The following is a 20,755-nucleotide window of genomic DNA, read 5'->3' on the forward strand; positions in this document are numbered from 1 at the left end:
GTTACTCTTGTTCCCTGAGAAGGGAACGAGACGCTGCGTTTCCTTTGCCATACTTCCTGTGTCCCTGTAACACCATCTTTGGCAATATTTCAGATAGCGATATACTTCCTGGCTCCCGCGTCACCCTGTCTTTGTCGTTAAGCCTCACCATTGGTTGGATTAGATATACACATTCAGACGCACTTACCCCTGGAGGCGTCCCCAAAGTGTCATCGCAGTGACGCCGCACGAGTTCCCTCGAAAGGGAACTGTAACAATGTATCTTAAAAAGTAACACAATGTAACCTTGCTCTCACTTGAAATGTGTCCCCACATTTAGTCCTTGAATTTGAGGGTATTAGACCTGGAAAGTCCTTGAAATGTCCTTGAATTTGTAGTTAACTAAGGTGTGGGAACTCTGTTAAAGGCAATCGAAAATCCTTCCCGAAAATACAACAAATACAACTTTAAGGTGGAGAAATATCAAAAACACCAGCGTGAATAACACTTGATAAAAATTTATTTCACAGTTTTTACATTTAATAAATAAGCACTAATGAAAGATTAGCTGAACACTTGGTGACAGCAAATAAATATGTGTTTCAGATCAAAGCCAAACTTCAAAAATCACATTATAACAAGATCATTAAAAGCCAAGACAATTTGCTGTCCTTAAAAAAAATCTACATTATGTAATAATGATAAAGTGAATGATAATAAGTAAAAATTGTATTAACAAAAACCAAAAAAATATCATTGTGCTATATCTTTATCCAGACCCATGGCATTTTCCTCTAAATCTGCAATGTGACATAGATTTAGCCTGACCTAAACAGATAAAAAAATCTATGAATAACAGGACTAAAAATCAATGCAAATATGTTTGTCTGTGTCACAGGAAGTACCACAAATTGATCTTATCATCTGTTCATAGTCTATTAGATTTGTTGTGAAAATTTAATCAAGAATAACTTCAATATACTAGCTTAACTTTCTGGCACTAAGACAGTTTTACATTATTGCACATAACTTGCACATAAATAAGCGTAATATTAATATATTATTATTAAATAATAATACTCTTCATGACTATTTTACAAACAATATGCAATACTGTATATTTTCATTGACTGTTTTGGTGTTTTAACAAATTAAACTCTTGTGATAACAAACAAGGCCTTTTTCTGAATTCACACTATCACAAAGTTTCATGTACCTGCAGTTGATAAAACTTGTATTCTGCACTCAAACTGGAAAGTCTGTATTAAAGGGATCCACACTGTAGAGTCTACATGAGCAAAATATTGACCCTAAATATTCTTTTAGAAACTGGATCATATTCAGAAGAGCCGAGCATGTCCACTTCACCCCTCAGTTCCCTTACAGAACAGGGGTGGGCAGAAAAGCCACTCTGCCTTTATTCTTCTCCAGGAAAGCGCTACATGAAGAAAAAGTGCAGTAGAAGCTGGAGGAAAGCCCAGCGATGTCAGTGGAGATGTAGGGCAGCACGCCTGGAGTGGCCTGGTTGTAGTAAGAAATCTGAGAGAGATGCATACACAAGCATGTTTTGCCAGATGTACTTAACCTTTAGTATTTTAACACCTACACAGAGTCTGCTGTACAGGCTTTCCATAACATCAGAAATGAACCGTTACAAATGGTGTACGTCATTTCATTTTATTAGACTGTTGCATATAAAGCTGTGTTGATTATTGACTCGTAATTCACTGAATCGTTCAATATATATGTGGATTAAAATCGTGCAGGCTTATTCATACCTTAGTGTAAGAGTTTCCCACTTCCCAGATACTGAAGCCAGCACAGAGAACTTCACCTCTGTTGTAGTCTTCAGCGGGAGGACACGCAGGCAAGGTTACAGAACGTAGAGCAATCAAATAAGGGTCTCTGAAAAAGATTTGATAACATATCTCATTTCGAGAATAAGATAAAAAAGAGATTTCTAAGACATAAACTGCATCTAAGAAGATTGATGTTACTGTAGTTCAGTTAGTACAGCATTGTGTTTGCAGCACAAAGGTCATGGGTTTGATTCCCAGGCAACATGCATACTGATAAAATGTCGCTGTTTACACTGCAAAAAATTATTTTCAAGAAAATAATTCTTAGTATTTTTGTCTTGTTTTCAGTAAAAATATCTAAAAATTCTTATATTAAGATGCTTTTTTTTTGATGAGCAAAACCACCCAAGAAAATAAGTCTAGTTTTTAGACCAAAAATATCAAATTTAAGTGATTTTGTGCATTAAACAAGCAAAAAAATCTGCCAATGGGGTAAGCATAAAACTCTTGGACATTTTTCTTAAACACTAAATTCAAGAAAAATTTGCTTACCCCATTGGCAGATTTTTTTGCTTGTTTTTTTGCACAGAATCACTTAAAGTTGATATTTTTTGGTCTAAAAACTAGAGTATTTTCTTGGGTGGTTTTGCTCATCAAGAAAAAGCATCTTAATATAAAATTTTTTAGATATTTTTTCTGAAAACAAGACAAAAATACTAAGAATTTTTTTCTTGAAAATCATATTTTGCAGTGTATAAAAGGGTGCATCTTAATTCAGGGGCTACGGCATTCCAAGGCCGTATTTGAATGCCAATGATGTCACCGGGCCACAACGAAGGCTGTCCCAATTCGAAGGCTCCTTCACATGCAAGCCTCCAAAAGCTTTTTTCCCCCTGAAACCAAGGATTCATAGATGTATCCTTCCTAACCTTGGATATCCCAATGATTCAATGCGCTTGTGGCGTCTGGGTATTTTGAAATAAACATTCAAAACTGTAGTTAAAGAAAAGTGTATATTTTGCAAATTAAAGGTCCTTGTGACTGTTTTACTATTATAAATTATGTTTTAGTAATGTGAATGAATATTATTGCTGCAATATTGTGCATGCTGCGAATTGCTTTTGTTTACTTTTAAAGTTGGTGAATTTTACATACTGTTAAATAGTTTAATCTGCATCATTGTGTTATATTTTCTAAAATAAAACAAAAAGATATCTGCCTCTATTTGTATTTTTAAAAGTCTGATAGGTCTCAGCTGTTGTGTCCCGCTGACAAGCGTAGTGGGCGGTAACAGCAAGTTACGCAACTCCCCCCGTAGGCTAGGGCACTGTCCCAAATGGAGCACTTCATGTCGGTCTTGTGTCCTTAAAGCAACACTAAAGAGTTTTTGCTCTTTGCTCCCCCTACAGGTTAGAAGCGTAATTGTCCATTACCACTGTCATAAATACTGGAGCATAGCTGGCTCTGATTGGATTGTAGGTCTGCCGTAAAGCAAGTTTTTGTAGTTTTCACTAGAACTACAGGACCGCGACCCGACGATTGGAAACTTCTTTAGTGTGGTTTTGGCCGATAGAGGGCTGCAAAGCGAATGTGAAAGTGCCGTTCACCCTGTTTCGAGTGGATGAATGACTGAAACTTTTTTGGAAACGTTATTTTAAGGTAAGAAAAACTCTTTGGTGCTGCTTTAAATTGCGCATGCTCGCTTAGTCTAAGAGTCCATAGGGGGTCTCATCTGTAATTTTTATGCTCCGAAGTGTGCTCCCCTTTGCACCCTTGATGCGGTCTTCGACGAAGCCCGCACTGCAGCAGGCTTCGCGCACTTTACCAACCCAGAAGTCTTTGCGAAAGAGCAATCAAACCAATCAGACGATGAAAGGGAGAAGTTCACACTGATGGACAACTTCTCTTCCTATTTCCGGCGTGACGCTCGAGTCTGTCCCAAAATCAAGGGTCCCTATGGTCTGCACTACATGATGTTATCATAGTGTGGAGTCTGAGGAGGTCCACAAGTCCAGAGTGTGCCATTTGGGACAGGTCCTAGACCAGGGATGGGCAACTTCGGTCCTGGAGGGCCGGAGAGCTCCAAACATAATTAAACACATCTGAAGCAGCCAATTAAGGTCTAACTAGGCACTAGAAACTTTTAGGACCAAAGTTGCCCATTATTGGCCTAGACTGTCTCATTTCAGTTCGCTGTTCAAATATCGAGCATTGCCTTCAAAGGATCCAGACCCTGAATTGGGATGCACCCACCGTGTCTGCAAAATGCAAAAATGTAAGACGTTACCCAGAATCGCAAGGGCGCCTCCTGGAGGCCAGGAGAATGAAGTCCTGGACTTTGCCTCCTTTTGTCACAGATGGGGTGACAACACGGTAGATGGTATCATCTTCATGTGCTTCAGTTATCACTTCACACTCTCTGTATTATATTTCATTTTCAAGAAAGAAAAGAATATTATTAGGTCGATTTACCAGGGTTTATATTTTAAGGGTGCATATTGTTTTGTTAAAGTACATCTACTATGAATCAGTGATACTTTCAAAACATTGCTATGTTCATTTGAGCGACCTGACATGTCAATCATTAGCACGAGTTTGGGGTGTCACTACCTTAAGCAATTTAGGAATTACATTATTCATAAAACAAAAAGCATCAGGGCTCATATAATTGCATCAAGGTCATGTAATTGCATCGAATTCAAATAGGATGTTGTGAGTCATTCTCTTTCAATGGATTATTTATTCATGTTGCTTTACATTACGTTGTTTTGCTTGCAGATTGCATTACGGTGCATTATACGTACTGGTAGTGGTGGTCCCATTCCTTTCTGCGCTTCAGATCAGACAGCATGAGAAACACCTGCTCGGCTGCCACGGCCACATGAGTCTCCACCTTAAAGCACAACGTCTGGTTCTCCTCAAGTGTGTATAAACTCACCTGTGCATAAAGTTTCAACTCTTTTTTTAAAGGCTACTCACTCATTTAACCTCAAAAGGACACCCTCATTCATCCATTCCACTTAAAATACGATTTGTACACTGACCTGGTTTTTCTCTGAGGTTAAGACCCAGTTGGTCCGGGCAGCCAACATCTTCAGTGCCGAGACATTGTTGTAACTGAGGTACATCTGTGATGAAGATGTACTGTATGTGATTAATGCATTTTATTTTAGGATATAGCTCTCGAAACAAGCTAACATACCTGGTTACTTGGATCCCAGGGAACTGAGAGAGGAACTTCACTTTGCTTACAGGATATTATGTACTTCCTGTGAGAGAAGAGCATAGTTGTCGTCTTGTAACCCATACTGGTTGGCCATGCAGGAATTTGAATAGTTCAAGTAAGCATTGAATATGGCACATAGCCAAAGGTTATATAACGTTCTCTTTGACATAACCTCAAGCAGCTCCTACCTGTCAAGGCGTATTTTCTTCCTAGCTATAGCTTCCTGGAAGCGTCTCTTACCATCCTAAAAAATAAATAAAAACAGTGCACATGTCCAAGAGCTACTTTTCATGTGGTTTCATCTCCCACAAACAATCAAACTCTTCCACTATGTAAGGGATTGCAAGAATGTTACGCGCCGCTTACCACAGGTTCAGGTCGTATCCTTGGCAACGAGCGTGGCTTCCCGTCATTGTCCAAGACCTCAAATGTCATGAAGGCGGTGTTGATGTGTCGCAGCGGCTCTCCACCCTGATAGGCCTCAGCGCACACTCCCACCTCCATACTGGAATAGCACATGCAATGCCGTGCAACTTTTTAATGGACAAATGATGGACTTCCTTTGTTAATAAATGATTACAAATTATTCAACTGAGACCGTTCATTTTAAAGGGACATTCCACTTTTTTTGAAAATATGCTCATCTTTCAGCTCCCCTAGAGTTAAACATTTGATTCTTACCATTTTGGAATCCATTCAGCTGATCTCCGAGTCTGGCGCAAGCACTTTTAGCATAGCTTAGCACAAACCATTGAATCTGATTAGACCATTAGCATTGCGCTAAAAAATAACCAAAACTTAAAATTTAAAACTTGACTCTTCTGTAGTAACATCGTGTACTAAGACCGACGTAAAATTAAAAGTTGGGATTTTCTAGGCAGATATGCCTCTCATTCTGGCGTAATAATCAAGGACTTTGCTGAAGTAACATGGCTGCAGCAGGCGTAGTGATATTACGCACTGCCCAAAATAGTCCCCTGCCATTGAAAGTAACCAAGGGGACTTTTTCGGGTGCAACTTCAGAAGAGTCAAGTTTTAAATAGGAAAAATATCGAAACCCTTTGGTTATTTTTTTAGCGTGATGCTAATGGTCTAATCAGATTCAATGGATTGTGCTAAGCTATGCTAAAAGTGCTAGCGCCAGACCCGGAGATCAGCTGAATGGATTCCAAAACGGTAAGAATCAAATGTTTAACTCTAGGGGAGTTGGAAAATGAGCATATTTAAAAAAAAAGTGGAATGTCCCTTTAAGATATAACTTATGTTGCACACATATTAGTGGCCCACAGATCTTAGCCTACTCGACAAGAATTTACCTTTCCTTGAATGCATTGTTTACGATGGCCTTCAGTACAAGCCTGTCTCCAATGTGGGAGGGGCCACGAAAGTGAAACATGTCTATGGTCCGGAGAGTTGGATGAGCATTGCACAAGCGACTAGAAGATTAAACAATGTAAGAGTTTTATAAGTCTGAGTAACACAACAGGAATGATTTCCTCATAGCTCAAACGAATCCTCTTTTCCAAATAGAATACAGAATAGACACTTAATTAAACCTGAAATGTGTCATTTTTTTAATGTTACTCCATGTTCTCCCCACCCAGCTCAATATGCACAGACTGTCCTTTATAAGTAAGCCATTTGTACTTTGATTTCCAAGTAAAGGGAAAACACTGTGGCTCTGTGTTGACGCCAAAACATTGCCTCATTTGTTTAAGCTAATAGTGTAATTTTAGGGTTGGACTACCTGTTGCACATCGAATGTACAATAATAGATACACAATTGTTCACCTGGCAGAAATGGTGGCTACGTTCTCCATCCATGCCATGATTTGCCCACCGAAGGTGCTGACCTGGTGATTGGCATGAGGCGGGAGCACCAGCTCGACACTTTCTACACAAGTCTTCTCCGCAGGCACGGCACAACGGAAATCCAGACACTCATTCACTGTGGAACAGATACAGTTGAGCACCACTTATCAGAGATGAGAGAGGAAGCTAGAACATCTTCTATTCACTTTAATCTGTTCACTCAAACCACGTGATCCTTTGTACAGTTAGTGAATGGTGAAGGTTTACTGCACATATATATGTTTAAATGAGTGTTGTGTGCACTTCTCTCCGAGATACCAAACAAACCAAGCGACACTTTTAATCAGAACACGACTTTTGATTCATGACTCATTTCTCCAAGGCAAGACTCTCTTCAAGTCTTAGAAAATAACAAACACACCTGGTTAAAGTGAGCAAGCAAACCTGTCTGCGCGGAGCAGCTGCTGAGAAGATCAGTAATTATCTCTGCATGGATTAGTCTCATCCTCCTGCGCTCGGCTGCGAGGCTGTACTCCATCTGCTCTGACTGCGTTCTTGGAACGACCTGCTTCAGCTGGACCTGCGCAAACTCAAAAATCACTCTGGTTAATCAAAGTTCAAATAAGATGTGGAACTAATTCAGGATTAATCAAGGATCAATGAAACAAAATATATCTTTAAAGAGACACTCCACTTTTCTTTTGAAAATAGGCTCATTTTTCAGCTCCCTTAGAGTTGAACACTTAATTTTTACAGCTTTGGAATCCATTCAGCCTATCTCCGGGTCTGACGTACCACTTTTAGCATAGCTTAGCATAATCCATTGAATCTGATTAGACCATTAGCATCACGCTCAAAAATAGGGTGACCATACGTGCCATTCTTCCCGGACGCGTCCTGTCCAGGATTTCGGTGCGTCTTCCGGAAGCCGTATTTGTTGACCGCATACGTCATTCAGTTAAAAACATAAGATATACAGTCGTAGTTTCATTCTTACCTTAAAATGTAACGGTTGCTTTTCTGTAATTATAATAATAATCCTCTATGATGTATGCGACAAATATGACTTCCAGAAGACGCACCCGAAATCCTGGACAGGACGCGTCCGGGAAGAATGGCTTGTATGGTCACCCTATTTTTGAGCGTGATGCTAATGGTCTAATCAGATTCAATGGATTATGCTAAGCTATGCTAAAAGTGGTACAGCCAGACCCGGATATAGGCTGAAGAGATTTTTTATATTTTTCCTATTTAAAACGTGACTCTTCTGTAGTTACATCGTGTACTAAGACAGACAGACAGACAATTAAAAGTTGCAATTTTTTTAGTCCGATATTGCTAGGAACTATCCTTTCATTCTGGTGTAATAATCAAGGAATTTACTGCTGTACCATGGCTGCAACAGGCACAATAATAGTATGCAGTGCCCTGGTACTGCAGCAAAGTCATCGTTTATCACAACATCGCAATATCTGCCTAGAAAATCGCAACTTTAAATTTTTCTTCTGTCTTAGTACAGAATGTAACTACAGAAAAGAGAGAAAGAGAGAGGGGGGAACCATCCAGGGCATAGAGGAGCAACAATAATGTACGGTATGTGGGAAAAACCATAAATCACGTGAACACATGGCATAACACCAAATACACAAAATAATGTTCTTTTTGGCAACATAATAGGGGGTCTTTAAAACACCCCATGTCAAATAGCTGAATGATAACATACATGCTCTCATTACAACAAACCCCTTGTGGCATTGTTCCTGCCTTTCGTTCACACAGGACAAGTTCTGGAAATGTTACGGCAATGTACCTAGGTCGTCATTATGGGACCAATCCCCCAATTTTCCAGAATCAATGTTCTTTGTGAAAGGGGTTTTAAACTCAACCATGCCTATGGTTAATTTAAACCCCACGGTTGGGTTTATCCATAGTTTACCCAACTACTGTATGGTGTGAAACAACCCATCAATTTTTAGACTGCATAAGAATGTTTTACTGATCTGATTTAAATTGACTTTTTACTGTACCTTTCCTGTTTCAGTACGGCGGGCGACAAAAGTAGCAAAAGCGTTGCAGATCTTCCACCGTCTGTCGCTGAAGAGGTCTTCACAGCTCACTAAAATCCCAACCTGAATTAAAGATCTCACATAATGAAATTGTCTCCAATCATTGTATTAGCTTAAATAATGCATATTCCCACAAACCTCCATACTGGATGTAAACGCTCTGTTGACTTTGGCTTTAATATTTACAACCTGTCCAACCCTGAAGAAACAGAGCAAAACTTTTTGATTATAAACAAGCAAATACAGTCTGTCTTTTTATTTATAGTAACTGCTTCCACTGTGTAAAACTTTTTTTACCCTATGGTGGTCTCAAAATGTATGTCGTCCACCGACGCTGTGATACAGGAACAACCAGCATGACGCTCAGCTGTGAAAATGAGATCGAACAATGTAAAAAAAGAGTGTTTAAAGGATCAATTTTACCCTTGCAAAAATTAACAATGGTTTTATTGTGGTAAAAGTGTAGTAACCATGTTTTTTGGTGTATTGATTACTATCAGCAAACCATGGTTTAGCTATGGTTACCATGGTTTTACTACAGTAATCATGGTTTTTGGATTTCAACTGTAGTAAAACCATGGTTAATTTTCATAAGGGTGAGTTGCCAACCACCATCTGTGCTTTACAATGTGCCACAAAAGGTTTGAACACAAGCTTTGTCAACAACCTTCATCAGATAGACTGTACTGGTTGAGTAACATGGCTATGATGGTCAAACAGTAATAACATGCTTGGACCAACTTGATGGTACAAGCTGGGCTTTTTAACAAGGATTTTAACAAGCTTGTTACTCTGTTTACACACAATGGTAGTCCACACTGTACAGACGTCTCCATCTGTGATGTCTCATGACTAGTAGTACAAGCAGACGTGTTACATGAATGTTGGAGGTGACGGAAAAGATTCAGAGTCAAATAGACTATTCAGGTAAGTTATTTTTGTGTGTGGGTAATTTGATAAACTTATCTGAACATGAAGCAAAATCAATACAAAACCATCAAGTCATTTCAGGAGCGATGGCAACTCAATGTATTTCTAAGAAATGTACTCCTGACAGACCAGAGAGGCAGGCTGTGGAGTCCATCCATTTGAGAAGTTGTCCAGCGCTGAGCTGTCCACAGTGGTTGGCATGGCAGGGAAGAACTATTTGACTCATCTTCACCTCTGTTGGGTTCCTGTACACCTCTCCATTCTCAAGAATGAACGTAGGCTCTTCCAGCAGCACAGGGTCCCTGGTTTCATTGGCCATAATAGGGCTCTAAAACAATATTTATTAAAATATGGACATCTTATCATTAGTCTATTTATATAAATTGCTTGGTTATTTGCAACCCAGCGTTACATTATGTAAAAATGGGACAAACCATGGGAATTTTTTTATATATTTGACCTAACAATGGGTTAAAACAGCCAAGCATAGGTTAAATTACAGGTAGGTTAGGGTCCCATTTAGACCCAACGCTGGACTAAAAAAAATATCCCAGCATTTTTTAGAGTCCAGCATTTTCTAGGCCAAAAGATCCATGTAATCAAGGATAAGGCAGTAAAAGTGTAACCTTTAGGTCAAATCTATTTCACATATATATTGGCAATTTGTGCCTTGTGCAGTTTGTTTATTTGCTGTCTATCCAAAGGGGAATTTAAAGGTCATATTATTTCAGTTCAAAGTAAAAAAGAATTACATTTGCTACAGATTTATAATAAAAAAATCCTTTTGGAATAACGGTGATGGCAAATTTCATGAGAACAGATTTTGCTATAGCATATGAATTAAATGTAAACAATGAATTAAAACATGAAGAGTAACTTAAACAAAAAGTAAAAATCAAGTAAAAAATATTATTCTTGAACAAATAGTTCTTTGCATTAACAGATTTAGTCTTGGCCTTTATATTTAAAAAATGTACCAACTCTAAAAATAGTTTGTTCACTGTGAATAAGAGGCATCTGTAATTACAATATATCTACTGTTTCACAATAGTTTTCAGATATCATTATTAACTGAAAGCATAAACATTTAAGAAATATTAACCACAACCATTAATCAGCGCCCCGTTATTCAGCAGTTCAGCTCTTATACAATAAGCACGTCACATGTTTTTGTTGAAGTGTCATGACCTCCAGCAAAATCCTGTAACCTGTTGTTTACCGAAATCATTCTGCACACTAATAAAGATTTCATAATTGTTATGAACAGAAGCGGTGCGAGGTTTAGTAAATCACTATAAATAGACTGTTAACTTTTGACTTTGACTGTAAACTAATTTAAGTAACTAACTGTGAAGTCATAATCTAAATTTAGACTAAGAGTAAAGTAAATGATCAAAGACTTGTATGAAAATGCATATAAAAGTTCGTTGTAAAACACGTTCTCCCCAAATTCTTCCTTGGGTCATTTATTATTCTGTCTAAACTTTTAAATAAACATGAGAAAAAGAAGATGATCATCAAACTTACGTGTATTTTTGTTAATCTGCTCTCATTTGCACGAATGAAAATTAGGTTTGCGTTAGGTCTGAATATTTGATATATAAATAAAATTAGACATTCTGTTTGGCAGTCATGCAAAGTGTCCACACACGCCACTCCTGCGCTCGACTCCTTTATAAGACATATGAAGTTACAGAGACGCCCACAAACTTTTTAAGGTAGACTGATTATTTATGATTAACTAAAACGTAGTTTCGAACCATTTCAGTATTTCCTATCGACCTCATAGTCACAAATTTGGTAAAGTTTTAAACATTTTGTGGATAAAGATGGGCTCATTCATATTCATATCGCAATTTCTGAATATCATGATGAGATAAAAATATCCACATAATTATTCAAGTTAATTGAAATTCTTATATTTCTTTTAAATGCTTTAATAATGTACAAATTCTTTAAACAACCATTTTTTATTTTACATAGGGTCTTTATTCTACATGAGCTATAGCGTATAACGTCTAAAAAGTAAGTACTAATTTGTTTCTCAAGCAATTTTTAAAAAGTGTAAATACAATTACACTCTCTTATGTAAGGTAAACTTCTATTGAGTTAAATAAGGTAACTATTTAAAGAAATAATCTATTTCAATCTAATAATCTAATTCAATTTTGGTCAAGTCCCTTAACTTAAATGATTCAGCTTAATTCTGCCTACATGCTCACAGCTATTAAACTATTAAAACAAATAACAATTTAATCAAAAACAAGCTATTTAAGAAACGAATTACATGCAAATTAACACCTAATGCCGAATGCAACCCATCTTTAAAAGAATCACAGGAAATTGAAGGAAGGAACCATTCGCTCACCGAGAAGACGTCACAACGGGAATCACGCATGAGAAACGACGCCCTGCCATTGGCCGCCGTCCCTGTCAATCAAGCGTACTATCCCCCCCTTCCAGTGGTCAAGGTTGGTTGAGAAGGCATCAGTGTGTTTAGTTTGTGCAGTCGAACCTGGATCCGTGACAGATGAATTGTCGAAAATAGAGGAAAAGGGAACGCGGGCGACTCTCCCGTGCACGAAAAACATGTTTCCTAAAGGCAAAAGCTCCGTCGTGCCGTCGGATGGTCAGGCTCGGGAAAAGTAAGATGTCTTAAATCTCGCTCGTCGTGCGCGTGTTATTGTGTTGGATGTAGCCTATTGTTAGGGCAGTATAGGCACGGCTGCATATGGAGCTTATGCTGCTGCTATAGGCTTGAATTGAAAGTGACCGACCGTGCGCCATTCTGGGGTACCCCTTTGGCACTGAGCTTTCGCATCTAGTCATGGTGACGTTGTCCCGGATAAAAAACGTGTTTTAAAATCATATTTTATTACGGTTTAAATTAAACGTAACAATTGGGAATTGTTTCTGTATGCGGGACGGGCGCTACATTGTAGCCTTTCATTTCGCCTCAGACGCCTGTGTTGGAGGGGAGTGGGTCCCGTCTTTTGTTTAGTTATGTGCCTTTTACGTGTTCTTGAGGTTTAGCTCTTATCTCTAGTCTTTATAAAAATAGATTACGTTTATAAATTAATATAAATACAAATTTACAAGGTTTGCTTATTTGTTAATGTAATTCATTTTCTTTGAGAATCACTTTCATTTTTACTCTTGGCACCATTATAAGGCCAAGAATAGTGAGAAATAATATTGATTTTTGTTCTCACCAATTTGTCTCTTGTGGTCTTGACTAAACATTCCTGTCTGTCTGTGTTGCAGGTTAGCTTTGTATGTTTATGAATATTTGTTACACATTGGAGCTCAGAAGTCTGCGCAGACATTTCTGTCAGAAGTAAGAACCACAATCTTGGAAATTTTAATGCATCTGCAAATATAAACTCTTAAATGGTAAACCAGTCCATCAGACTTGAGACAGAACTTTTAGATGTAATAATTTTTGTGTGTTTTAGATCCGATGGGAAAAAAACATCACATTAGGAGACCCTCCTGGGTTCCTACATTCCTGGTGGTGGTGAGTGTTTTGAGTGTATGATGTCTCTTTAAACATTTTAGGTGATCAGTAGACATGCAGGCTTATTTGGCCACTTCCTTATTTCTTCTAGTGTCTTTTGGGACCTTTACTGTGCAGCTCCTGAGAGGAGAGACACGTGTGAACATTCAAGCGAGGCCAAGGCCTTCCATGACTATGTGAGTATATGAAAACGTTTCCTAAACGTATGCAGGTTTAAAAGCAGAAATGTATTTCTTTTGCGAAGAGTCTCAGTTTGTGTTGTATAATAAGGAAATGTGTGTGTGTGTGTGAGAGAGAGAGAGAGAGAGAGAGAGAGAGAGAGAGAGAGAGAGACTCACACACGGACGGATGTAGTAATCATACCTACAATAGCAATGATGTCACAAGCATTTTTCTAGATAAAGATAGTATGTGCTTTATATTTGACAATGACATGTTTAAATGTTTAGGTTATCGCTTTAGCTCTTATTTCCATTCTAGTTCAAATATTGGCAGTAAAATCATGTAGAATTTTTATACATTTTTAGGCATATCCGCAGTTACAATGTCATGTTTGTTGTTGGATTGAAAGTAAAGTCGTCTCTCAGCATAAATCACATTTGTGTAGGTGAAGCCAAAAAAGCTCTTATTATTGATAGATATTTAAAAAAAATGCTTTGCATTGCACTATTTTTTTAAATGGATGTGTTGATGCCTTATAGAATAGTGCAAACTTACTATCAAATGTAATGGTTGCATATCAAGGATAAAGATCAGTTGGTATGTCAAACTTATATTGTGCCATCCATAACTGAAAGTCCTGTATGTGCGCCACAGAGCTCACGGAGGAATGGTACAAAGCTTAACTCGAAACCTCCAGCGTTAGACTTTTCCAAAAAAATATATGGCTGCTGTTGTCTAGCCACAAGCTTTGGTAAGGGGCCACGGGTCAGAGGTCATATTTAGCGAGTCTAAAATCAAACCCTCCCTCCAGAGTCTAGACACTCTAATCTGAAGGGATGCTGCCGTACACCGATGGGAAATATTATCCGTCATTCGGAAACTATCCATTTAACTCGTGCATTGCGTGTTTGGCACGGTTGGATCTACAGGACTCTAGTAGCATTATAAAGCATTGTATTTTGATGTCCTCGTGAGCTCGGCGCGATCTCCTGCCTTTGTGCCCAGCTGTGGTCGGGGCCGAGGCGTCAGGTCTGTGCTCTCTATTCTCCAGAGGGTGGGGGAGGAGGCTGCACCCTCTTTAAACAGTGGCCATGTTGTCTTCATGCTGTGTCAGGGGAAACACTCCCCCCCCCACCCCCTCAAGCTGCGGTGGAGATGGAGAATGATTGATGGCTGTCATGGAGCCTGTCGGTAGGCAGATTGAAAGGGAGGAGGGAAGCTTTCTTCAATGAACACTTGGTTGTGTGAGATGTGGGAATTCGAAGCATTCTCTTAAGTTGTGTTTTTCTTTGTTACAGAGTGTTTTGGGATATGATCGTGATAGAAACCTAAGGCGTTTCCCGACTAAACAAAATATGTATTTTGCAGTCAGGGTCCAGTTAAGTCTTGGACGGACCTTTCCGTTGACCGATTCTGATCTGTGTCACTGCATGAGGGTCAACTGTTTTTCTTTCTTACCTCCAGGCTGTGGTATTTCACAGCACTTTCTGAAAAGTCCTGCTGGGGTAACTCAGGCAGTAGTGTGACAAACAGCAGACAACATTGTGTTCCCAGCATCACATGCATGATCAAATCCCTGCTGTGCCCGGAAATCTAGCGTCTTCATAGTTTTGTAGACCTTAAAGGATTAGTCCATTTTCTTAAAAAAAATCTAGATAATTTACTCACCACCATGTCATACAAAATATTGATGTCTTTCTTTGTTCAGTTGAGAAGAAATTATGTTTTTTGAGGAAAACATTCCAGGATTTTTCTCATTTTAATGGACTTAAATGGACCCAAACACGTAACAGTTTTAATGAAGAACTCAAAACGATCCCAAACGAGGCATAAGGGTCTAGCGAAAAGATTGTCATTTTTGACAATTAAAAATATGCACTTTTAAACCACAACTTCTCGTCTATCTCCGATCCTGTGACGCGCCAGCGCAACCTCAAGTAGTTTGTCATCACGCCGAAAGGTGACGGATGACATATGCGAAACTACGCCCCAGTGTTTACAAGTGTGGAGAAAGAGGACCGTTCCGACGTTGTTGTATGTCGAATGATACTAATTTATGTCTTTTTGTCAGTTTATGTTTTAAAATGGTCCGCAAATGTGCGTTTCATATATGTAACATGTGACCTTTCCACGGGATTACTCCGTTACGTGAGGTTGTCTGGCGCGCCACAGGACCCCATATAGACGAGAAGTTGTTAAAAGTGCATATTTTTTTTTTTCTTGTCAAAAATGACAATCGTTACGCTAGATAAGACCCTTATGCCTCGTTTGGGATCGTTTAGAGTCCTTTGAAACTCTGTTGACACTGCAATTCTAAACTGTTATGTGTTGGGGTCCTTTAAAGTCCATTAAAATGAGAAAAATCCTGGAATGTTTTCCTCAAAAAACATAATTTTTTCTCGACTGAACAAAGAAAGACATAAAAATTTTGGATGACATGGTGGTGAGTAGATAATCTGTATTTTTTTTTTTTTTAAGAAAATTGACTAATCCTTTAAAAGTAAATTTTACACTTTACAATTTAATTTTACACATTAGTCGTGGCAGTGCCGTTAGCTTTTTTGTTTGCCGTTATTAGTGTGCAGATTTATGAGTGCTTGAATGCATTAAGCTTCTACTTAAGTTTTATTCTGCATAGGAAGCACTGGCCTTTTTATAACACGTTTTGATCTGTTTTTGTCTGCAGAGTGCTGCAGCAGCCCCCAGTCCTGTTCTTGGGAATATGCCACCGGGAGATGGCATGCCAGGTGGACCCATGCCCCCTGCATTCTTTCAGGTTAGATCATGTCCCAAATCTTCTGTCCACACCTAATAGTTTTTTAAACTGTGCTGAACAAAACATATTTACATATATGCATTTGTCTATGTGTATACACTACCAGTCAAACATCTGGACACTACTTGTAATAAATTTTGTAATGAAGTGGCAATGTTGGGAATTATGTAATAATTGAAGTAAAATTCGACTCCCGCACACACTGGTCATTGTCTCAGACCTTCATGAGGTGTATGCTGAGATGCCTTTTTGTATATTATTGAAGTTACCATGTATGGACTCTATTTTTTTGTAGACTATCCACTTCAACTTGTTATATGCACAGCTCAATTGCACTTATTTATAAAAAAAATTGAAATCCATTAAATTTATTTAATGTCATCTTATCATGAGAAAATCTTATCAAGATCATGAGAAGCCTAAATTTTAGTCAAGTGTGTCCAAACTTTGGACTGGCAGTTCGCTTTTGAATTTGATAGCTTTCTACTTGCTGTTGTCTTTGTTAACAGCAGTGTCAAGTGTCAGCTTTCCCTCTATAAATACTGATGCTCCTGTTGGATTTTTCACTAAGAGTTAACTGGTTTTGATCTCCCTTATTCAGTCATCGATTTGTCTGTTTAATGTTCTTAACCATAATGCTTTGCTCTTTCAGTGTGGGTATAGCTGTTCAGCCACCAGTCACTTATGATTCTCAGTATATTGTGCTGTTGTTTTCTTTCCAGCTCTTTAAATAGCCTAATGACGCTCTCTCTTTCTCCCTCTCTCTACTTTATTTCTCTCCATCTCGGTTTCTCACTCGCTACCTCTCTCGCTTGGTCTGTTGCTCTTGCTTTCCTCTCTCGTATGGTCTTTTCACTTTCTTAGGGCCCTCCCGGCTCCCAGGCCTCCCCTCACGCTCCTCCTCCCCCTAACAGCATGATGGGACCCCACGGCCAGGTAGCGGCTCCTGTCTGTTCACGGACTGTTTCATTTGACTGATTTTCTCCCCGTGTTGTTTCTCTCTGTCTTCCTGTTAGCCTGCTCTGCAGAGCTGTGGTTGGCCCGTGTGCTCACAGGGCAACGGTCCCTCTGAATCTTTGTTTTTTGCTGCCTGTTCTGTAGTTTCAGATATAATGCGAGTTTAACGGATTTGTAACTAATTGATTTGTGTTGCAGCCTTTTATGTCACCTCGCTTTGGTGGCGGACCAAGACCTCCAATCAGAATGGGCAACCAGGTGAGTTTTGAAATCGGTTATGAGCAGATTTTTAGGTACTATAAAGAAATAGTTCACCAAATTCTTTCTATGTTTACTACACCCCAAGGCAGTAAGGCTGTCTGTATTTGTGAAAGCCCAAGGGGAATGTTTTGAAAAAAACCTGCTCACTCTTTTCTAAACAATGAAAGGGGACTAGGGCTGTCAAACTCCAAACTGTGACAATAACTCGCCATATCACAAAATAACAAGTGCCATAAAAGTGATTCGTAGGACATTATGGGGCAGTTTCTTGGACAGGGCTTATCTTAGTCCCATATTAAACTGCATGTTTGGGCTGGTATAATTTAAAAACATCTTGTACTGACATATCTTAAAGGGGACATTTCACAAAAATAAATCTTTGGTACTATCCCCAGAGTACTTATGTGAAGTTTTAGCTCAAAATATCATATAGATTTGTGGGTATTATAGGTGTGACTAAAAGAGTGCCGTTTTTGGTTGTGTCCTTTAAAATGCAAATGAGCTGATCTCTGCACTAAATGAGAGTGCTGTGGTTGGATTGTGCAGATTAAGGGGTGGTATTATCCCCTTCTGACATCACAAGGGGAGCCAAATTTCAATTGCCTATTTTTTTCACATGCTTGCGGGAAATGGTTTACCAAAACTAAGTTACTGGGTTGTTTTTGTCACATTTTCTAGGTTGACAGAAGTACTGGGGACCCAATTATAGTACTTAAACATTGAAAAAGTCAGATTTTCATGATATGTCCCCTTTAACATACATCAGTGCCATTGTTTTGTCTCAAAAAGCACATCAGTAAAGATTTATTGTACGGTATGTTTGTAAAAACTACTTAAATATCCTAGTCCTGGATTAATCTAAACCCTGTCTGGGAAACCGCCCCATATGTAAAGTCTGTAAATATATTGAGGAACATATCAAAATATAAGTGAAAAACAGAAGTTTTGTTTTTGGATGAACTGTTTCTTTAAGTCGGTGCTTGAGATTTGGAACTTGCATGACTCCCTAAACATCTTGATCCTTTTCCAGCCCCCAGGTGGCGTTCCAGCTGCACAGCCAATGCTCCCAAACATGGATCCTAGACTACAGGGTGAGTCTTAATCATGCATGATGTTCTGACTTTTTACATTTATTTAAACAATAAAGCTTCTTGACTTATTTAAAAGCAGCAGGTTCAGCAGTGCAAATTAATTTGCCATCTATTATCTCATTTAAAGGGCCGATGCAGAGGATGAATGTTCCTAGAGGAATGGGTCCCATGGGTCCCCAGGTAATATCTAAGGCCACCTTACAATGTGGTTCATACTACAATGCTTTGCATTAGCATTTACAACTCAATATTTCTCCTTCTAATATCTTTATAGAATTTCGGTGGAGGAATGAGACCACCACACAATTCTATGGGCCCTGGCATGCCTGGAGTAAACATGTAAGATGCAACATATTAAGATTTTTGAGACTTTCTATACGACATTAATGATCTATATGAACTAAAACACACTTTTGTCCTATAGGGGACCTGGAAACGGCAGGCCACCATGGCCAAATCCAAATGCCAACAACGTAAGTGAAACTTATGTATTTTTACTTTGATGCTATAAATACTTCAGATTAATATACCTCATGGATTAAAAGTCTGTTTGTCCTGTTTTGTTATAGATGCCATATTCTTCACCATCTCCTGGTGCATATGGGGTAAGCTTGTTGCCGAAAGCCTGCTTGATGTCACGTAGTTGTAAGCGTTACTGACTAGTCCAACCAGTTTGATATGTGCACCATCAAGCACTGTTCAATGTCAGGAAGAAAACGTAACCGAGTAATGCATCTGGAAGTGACTAAATAATTAAATAACACTAAACCACGTTCCCCCATGCATCGTCTCACTCATATTTTCAGCATTTTTATCCAGTTCTGTGCAAATCACTGCAGAAAGGACCACACACCCTTCCTTAGAGAGCAACATTGTGTGTGCTTGTGTTAATGCATTTTTTCCCACAGGGTCCACAAGGAGGGCCACCAGGAACACCTGGCATTGTCCCAAGTCCGGCAGGTGTGTTTGCCACACAGCTAGTTCAGTAGACGTGCTATAATTTAGCTGAAGATCTTTCATTCCCCTTTACTGGAATGATTTTAGTTTATCGCATGATTTGTCAGGCAAAATACAGATGTCATATCAGCTTCTCATTTGATATCTCCAGCCTAATAATCCAATCTGTCTCACCTTCAGACTCCAACAATTCCAGTGAAAATCTGTACACCATGATCAACTCGACTGGAGGTCGCAACAGCGTAAGAGACACACTGACTCGTATCTAGAGACACTTTGTTCATTAATTGCACCTGAAGTGTCTTTGTTCATGTTATCCTTTCATCAGCAGTGTAATCATTATTGTATGATGACAGAACGTGTCTTTTTCATATTCCTCTGGCTTTCCCAGTTTCCCATAGGCCCAGGCTCTGAGGGCCCCCTAGGGGCTATGGCGGGAATGGACCCAATGCATATGAATGGAGGTTAAGCAGTTTTATAAACAGCATTATATTTAAGATGGTTTTGAAAACAATTAGAGTCAATTTGATGATAATCAACCTGATGATTTTTTTTTTAATTATTTTTAGGTTCAGGAGACTTGGATGGACTCCCAAAGGTGATTCTAATGTTTAAGTTTTGCATTTTGTGAGGTTGAAGCTATTTACTTGACTTATTATATTTGCTTTATGAGTCATAGTGAAAAAGACGCTTTACTGTTTATTTCATGTCTTCGATACTAGTTTCTTATACGAGCATATCTTATCCACAGAATTCTCCTAACAACATGAGTGGCATGAGCAATCCATCTGGGACCCCGAGAGATGAAGATGTAGGAGGCAGCTATCTTCACTCCTTCCAGAATGAGAACGTAAGTGTCATTTTAATCTTTAGTTTATAGTTCTGTTTTTAAAATTATTTAAGTAGTTTGAAAAGATCATTCACCCAAAAACGAATATTCTGTCATCATTTACTCACCCTCATGTTGTTACAAACCTGTATAAATGTCTTTGTTCTGCTGAACATAAAGGAAGAGATTTGTAATGAAGCTAAAAACAGAAGCACCATTGACTTCCATAGTAGGAAGTTAAAGGGACATTACACTTTTTCAAAATATGCAAATTTCCCAGCTCCCCTAGGGTTAAACATTTTAATCTTACAGTTTTGGAATCCATTCAGCTGATCTCCAGGTGTGGCGCTAGCACTTTTAGCATAGCTTAGCATAATCAATTGAATCTAATTA

General features: G+C 38.7%; 3 protein-coding genes across 5 annotated transcripts in view; 1 reads left to right on the forward strand and 2 right to left on the reverse strand.

Annotated features, from left to right (window-relative positions):
* The window catches only part of tnni3k (TNNI3 interacting kinase), a 97,300-nt gene that overhangs the window by 25,774 nt on the left and 50,771 nt on the right, over window positions 1-20,755 (reverse strand). The window lies entirely within an intron of this gene.
* acot11b (acyl-CoA thioesterase 11b) lies at window positions 482-11,498 on the reverse strand. 2 transcript variants are annotated; one of them, XM_065246696.1, is made up of 16 exons: window positions 11,340-11,498; window positions 9,942-10,140; window positions 9,180-9,249; window positions 9,021-9,081; window positions 8,844-8,945; window positions 7,261-7,396; window positions 6,796-6,952; window positions 6,321-6,440; window positions 5,371-5,509; window positions 5,193-5,248; window positions 4,981-5,047; window positions 4,823-4,906; window positions 4,583-4,716; window positions 4,066-4,197; window positions 1,758-1,884; window positions 482-1,518 (listed from the first exon to the last, which is right to left on the reverse strand). In XM_065246696.1, the coding sequence occupies exons 2-16, from the start codon at window positions 10,129-10,131 to the stop codon at window positions 1,360-1,362; spliced, it is 1,734 nt and encodes a 577-aa protein (XP_065102768.1). In that variant the 5' UTR covers window positions 10,132-10,140; window positions 11,340-11,498; the 3' UTR covers window positions 482-1,359. The 2 variants fall into 2 exon arrangements, with proteins under 2 accessions (XP_065102768.1, XP_065102770.1); XM_065246698.1 differs by lacking the exons at window positions 482-1,518; window positions 1,758-1,884; window positions 4,066-4,197 and adding an exon at window positions 2,908-4,036.
* ssbp3b (single stranded DNA binding protein 3b) overlaps window positions 12,303-20,755 on the forward strand; it is a 13,332-nt gene continuing 4,879 nt past the window's right edge. The window contains exons 1-17 of one of the 2 annotated variants that reach the window (XM_065246701.2): window positions 12,303-12,457; window positions 13,077-13,149; window positions 13,268-13,329; window positions 13,421-13,505; window positions 16,178-16,267; window positions 17,132-17,203; window positions 17,423-17,482; window positions 18,516-18,576; window positions 18,704-18,756; window positions 18,851-18,915; window positions 19,001-19,049; window positions 19,146-19,181; window positions 19,485-19,536; window positions 19,714-19,775; window positions 19,925-19,997; window positions 20,103-20,131; window positions 20,285-20,383. In XM_065246701.2, the coding sequence (XP_065102773.1) occupies window positions 12,402-12,457; window positions 13,077-13,149; window positions 13,268-13,329; window positions 13,421-13,505; window positions 16,178-16,267; window positions 17,132-17,203; window positions 17,423-17,482; window positions 18,516-18,576; window positions 18,704-18,756; window positions 18,851-18,915; window positions 19,001-19,049; window positions 19,146-19,181; window positions 19,485-19,536; window positions 19,714-19,775; window positions 19,925-19,997; window positions 20,103-20,131; window positions 20,285-20,383 (1,077 nt within the window). In that variant the 5' untranslated portion in view covers window positions 12,303-12,401. The remainder of the gene's footprint in view (window positions 12,458-13,076; window positions 13,150-13,267; window positions 13,330-13,420; window positions 13,506-16,177; window positions 16,268-17,131; window positions 17,204-17,422; window positions 17,483-18,515; window positions 18,577-18,703; window positions 18,757-18,850; window positions 18,916-19,000; window positions 19,050-19,145; window positions 19,182-19,484; window positions 19,537-19,713; window positions 19,776-19,924; window positions 19,998-20,102; window positions 20,132-20,284; window positions 20,384-20,755) is intronic. The other variant, XM_065246702.2, reaches the window with a different exon arrangement.

Source organism: Paramisgurnus dabryanus, chromosome 11, assembly GCF_030506205.2.
Source record: "Paramisgurnus dabryanus chromosome 11, PD_genome_1.1, whole genome shotgun sequence".
NCBI lineage: Eukaryota > Metazoa > Chordata > Actinopteri > Cypriniformes > Cobitidae > Paramisgurnus > Paramisgurnus dabryanus.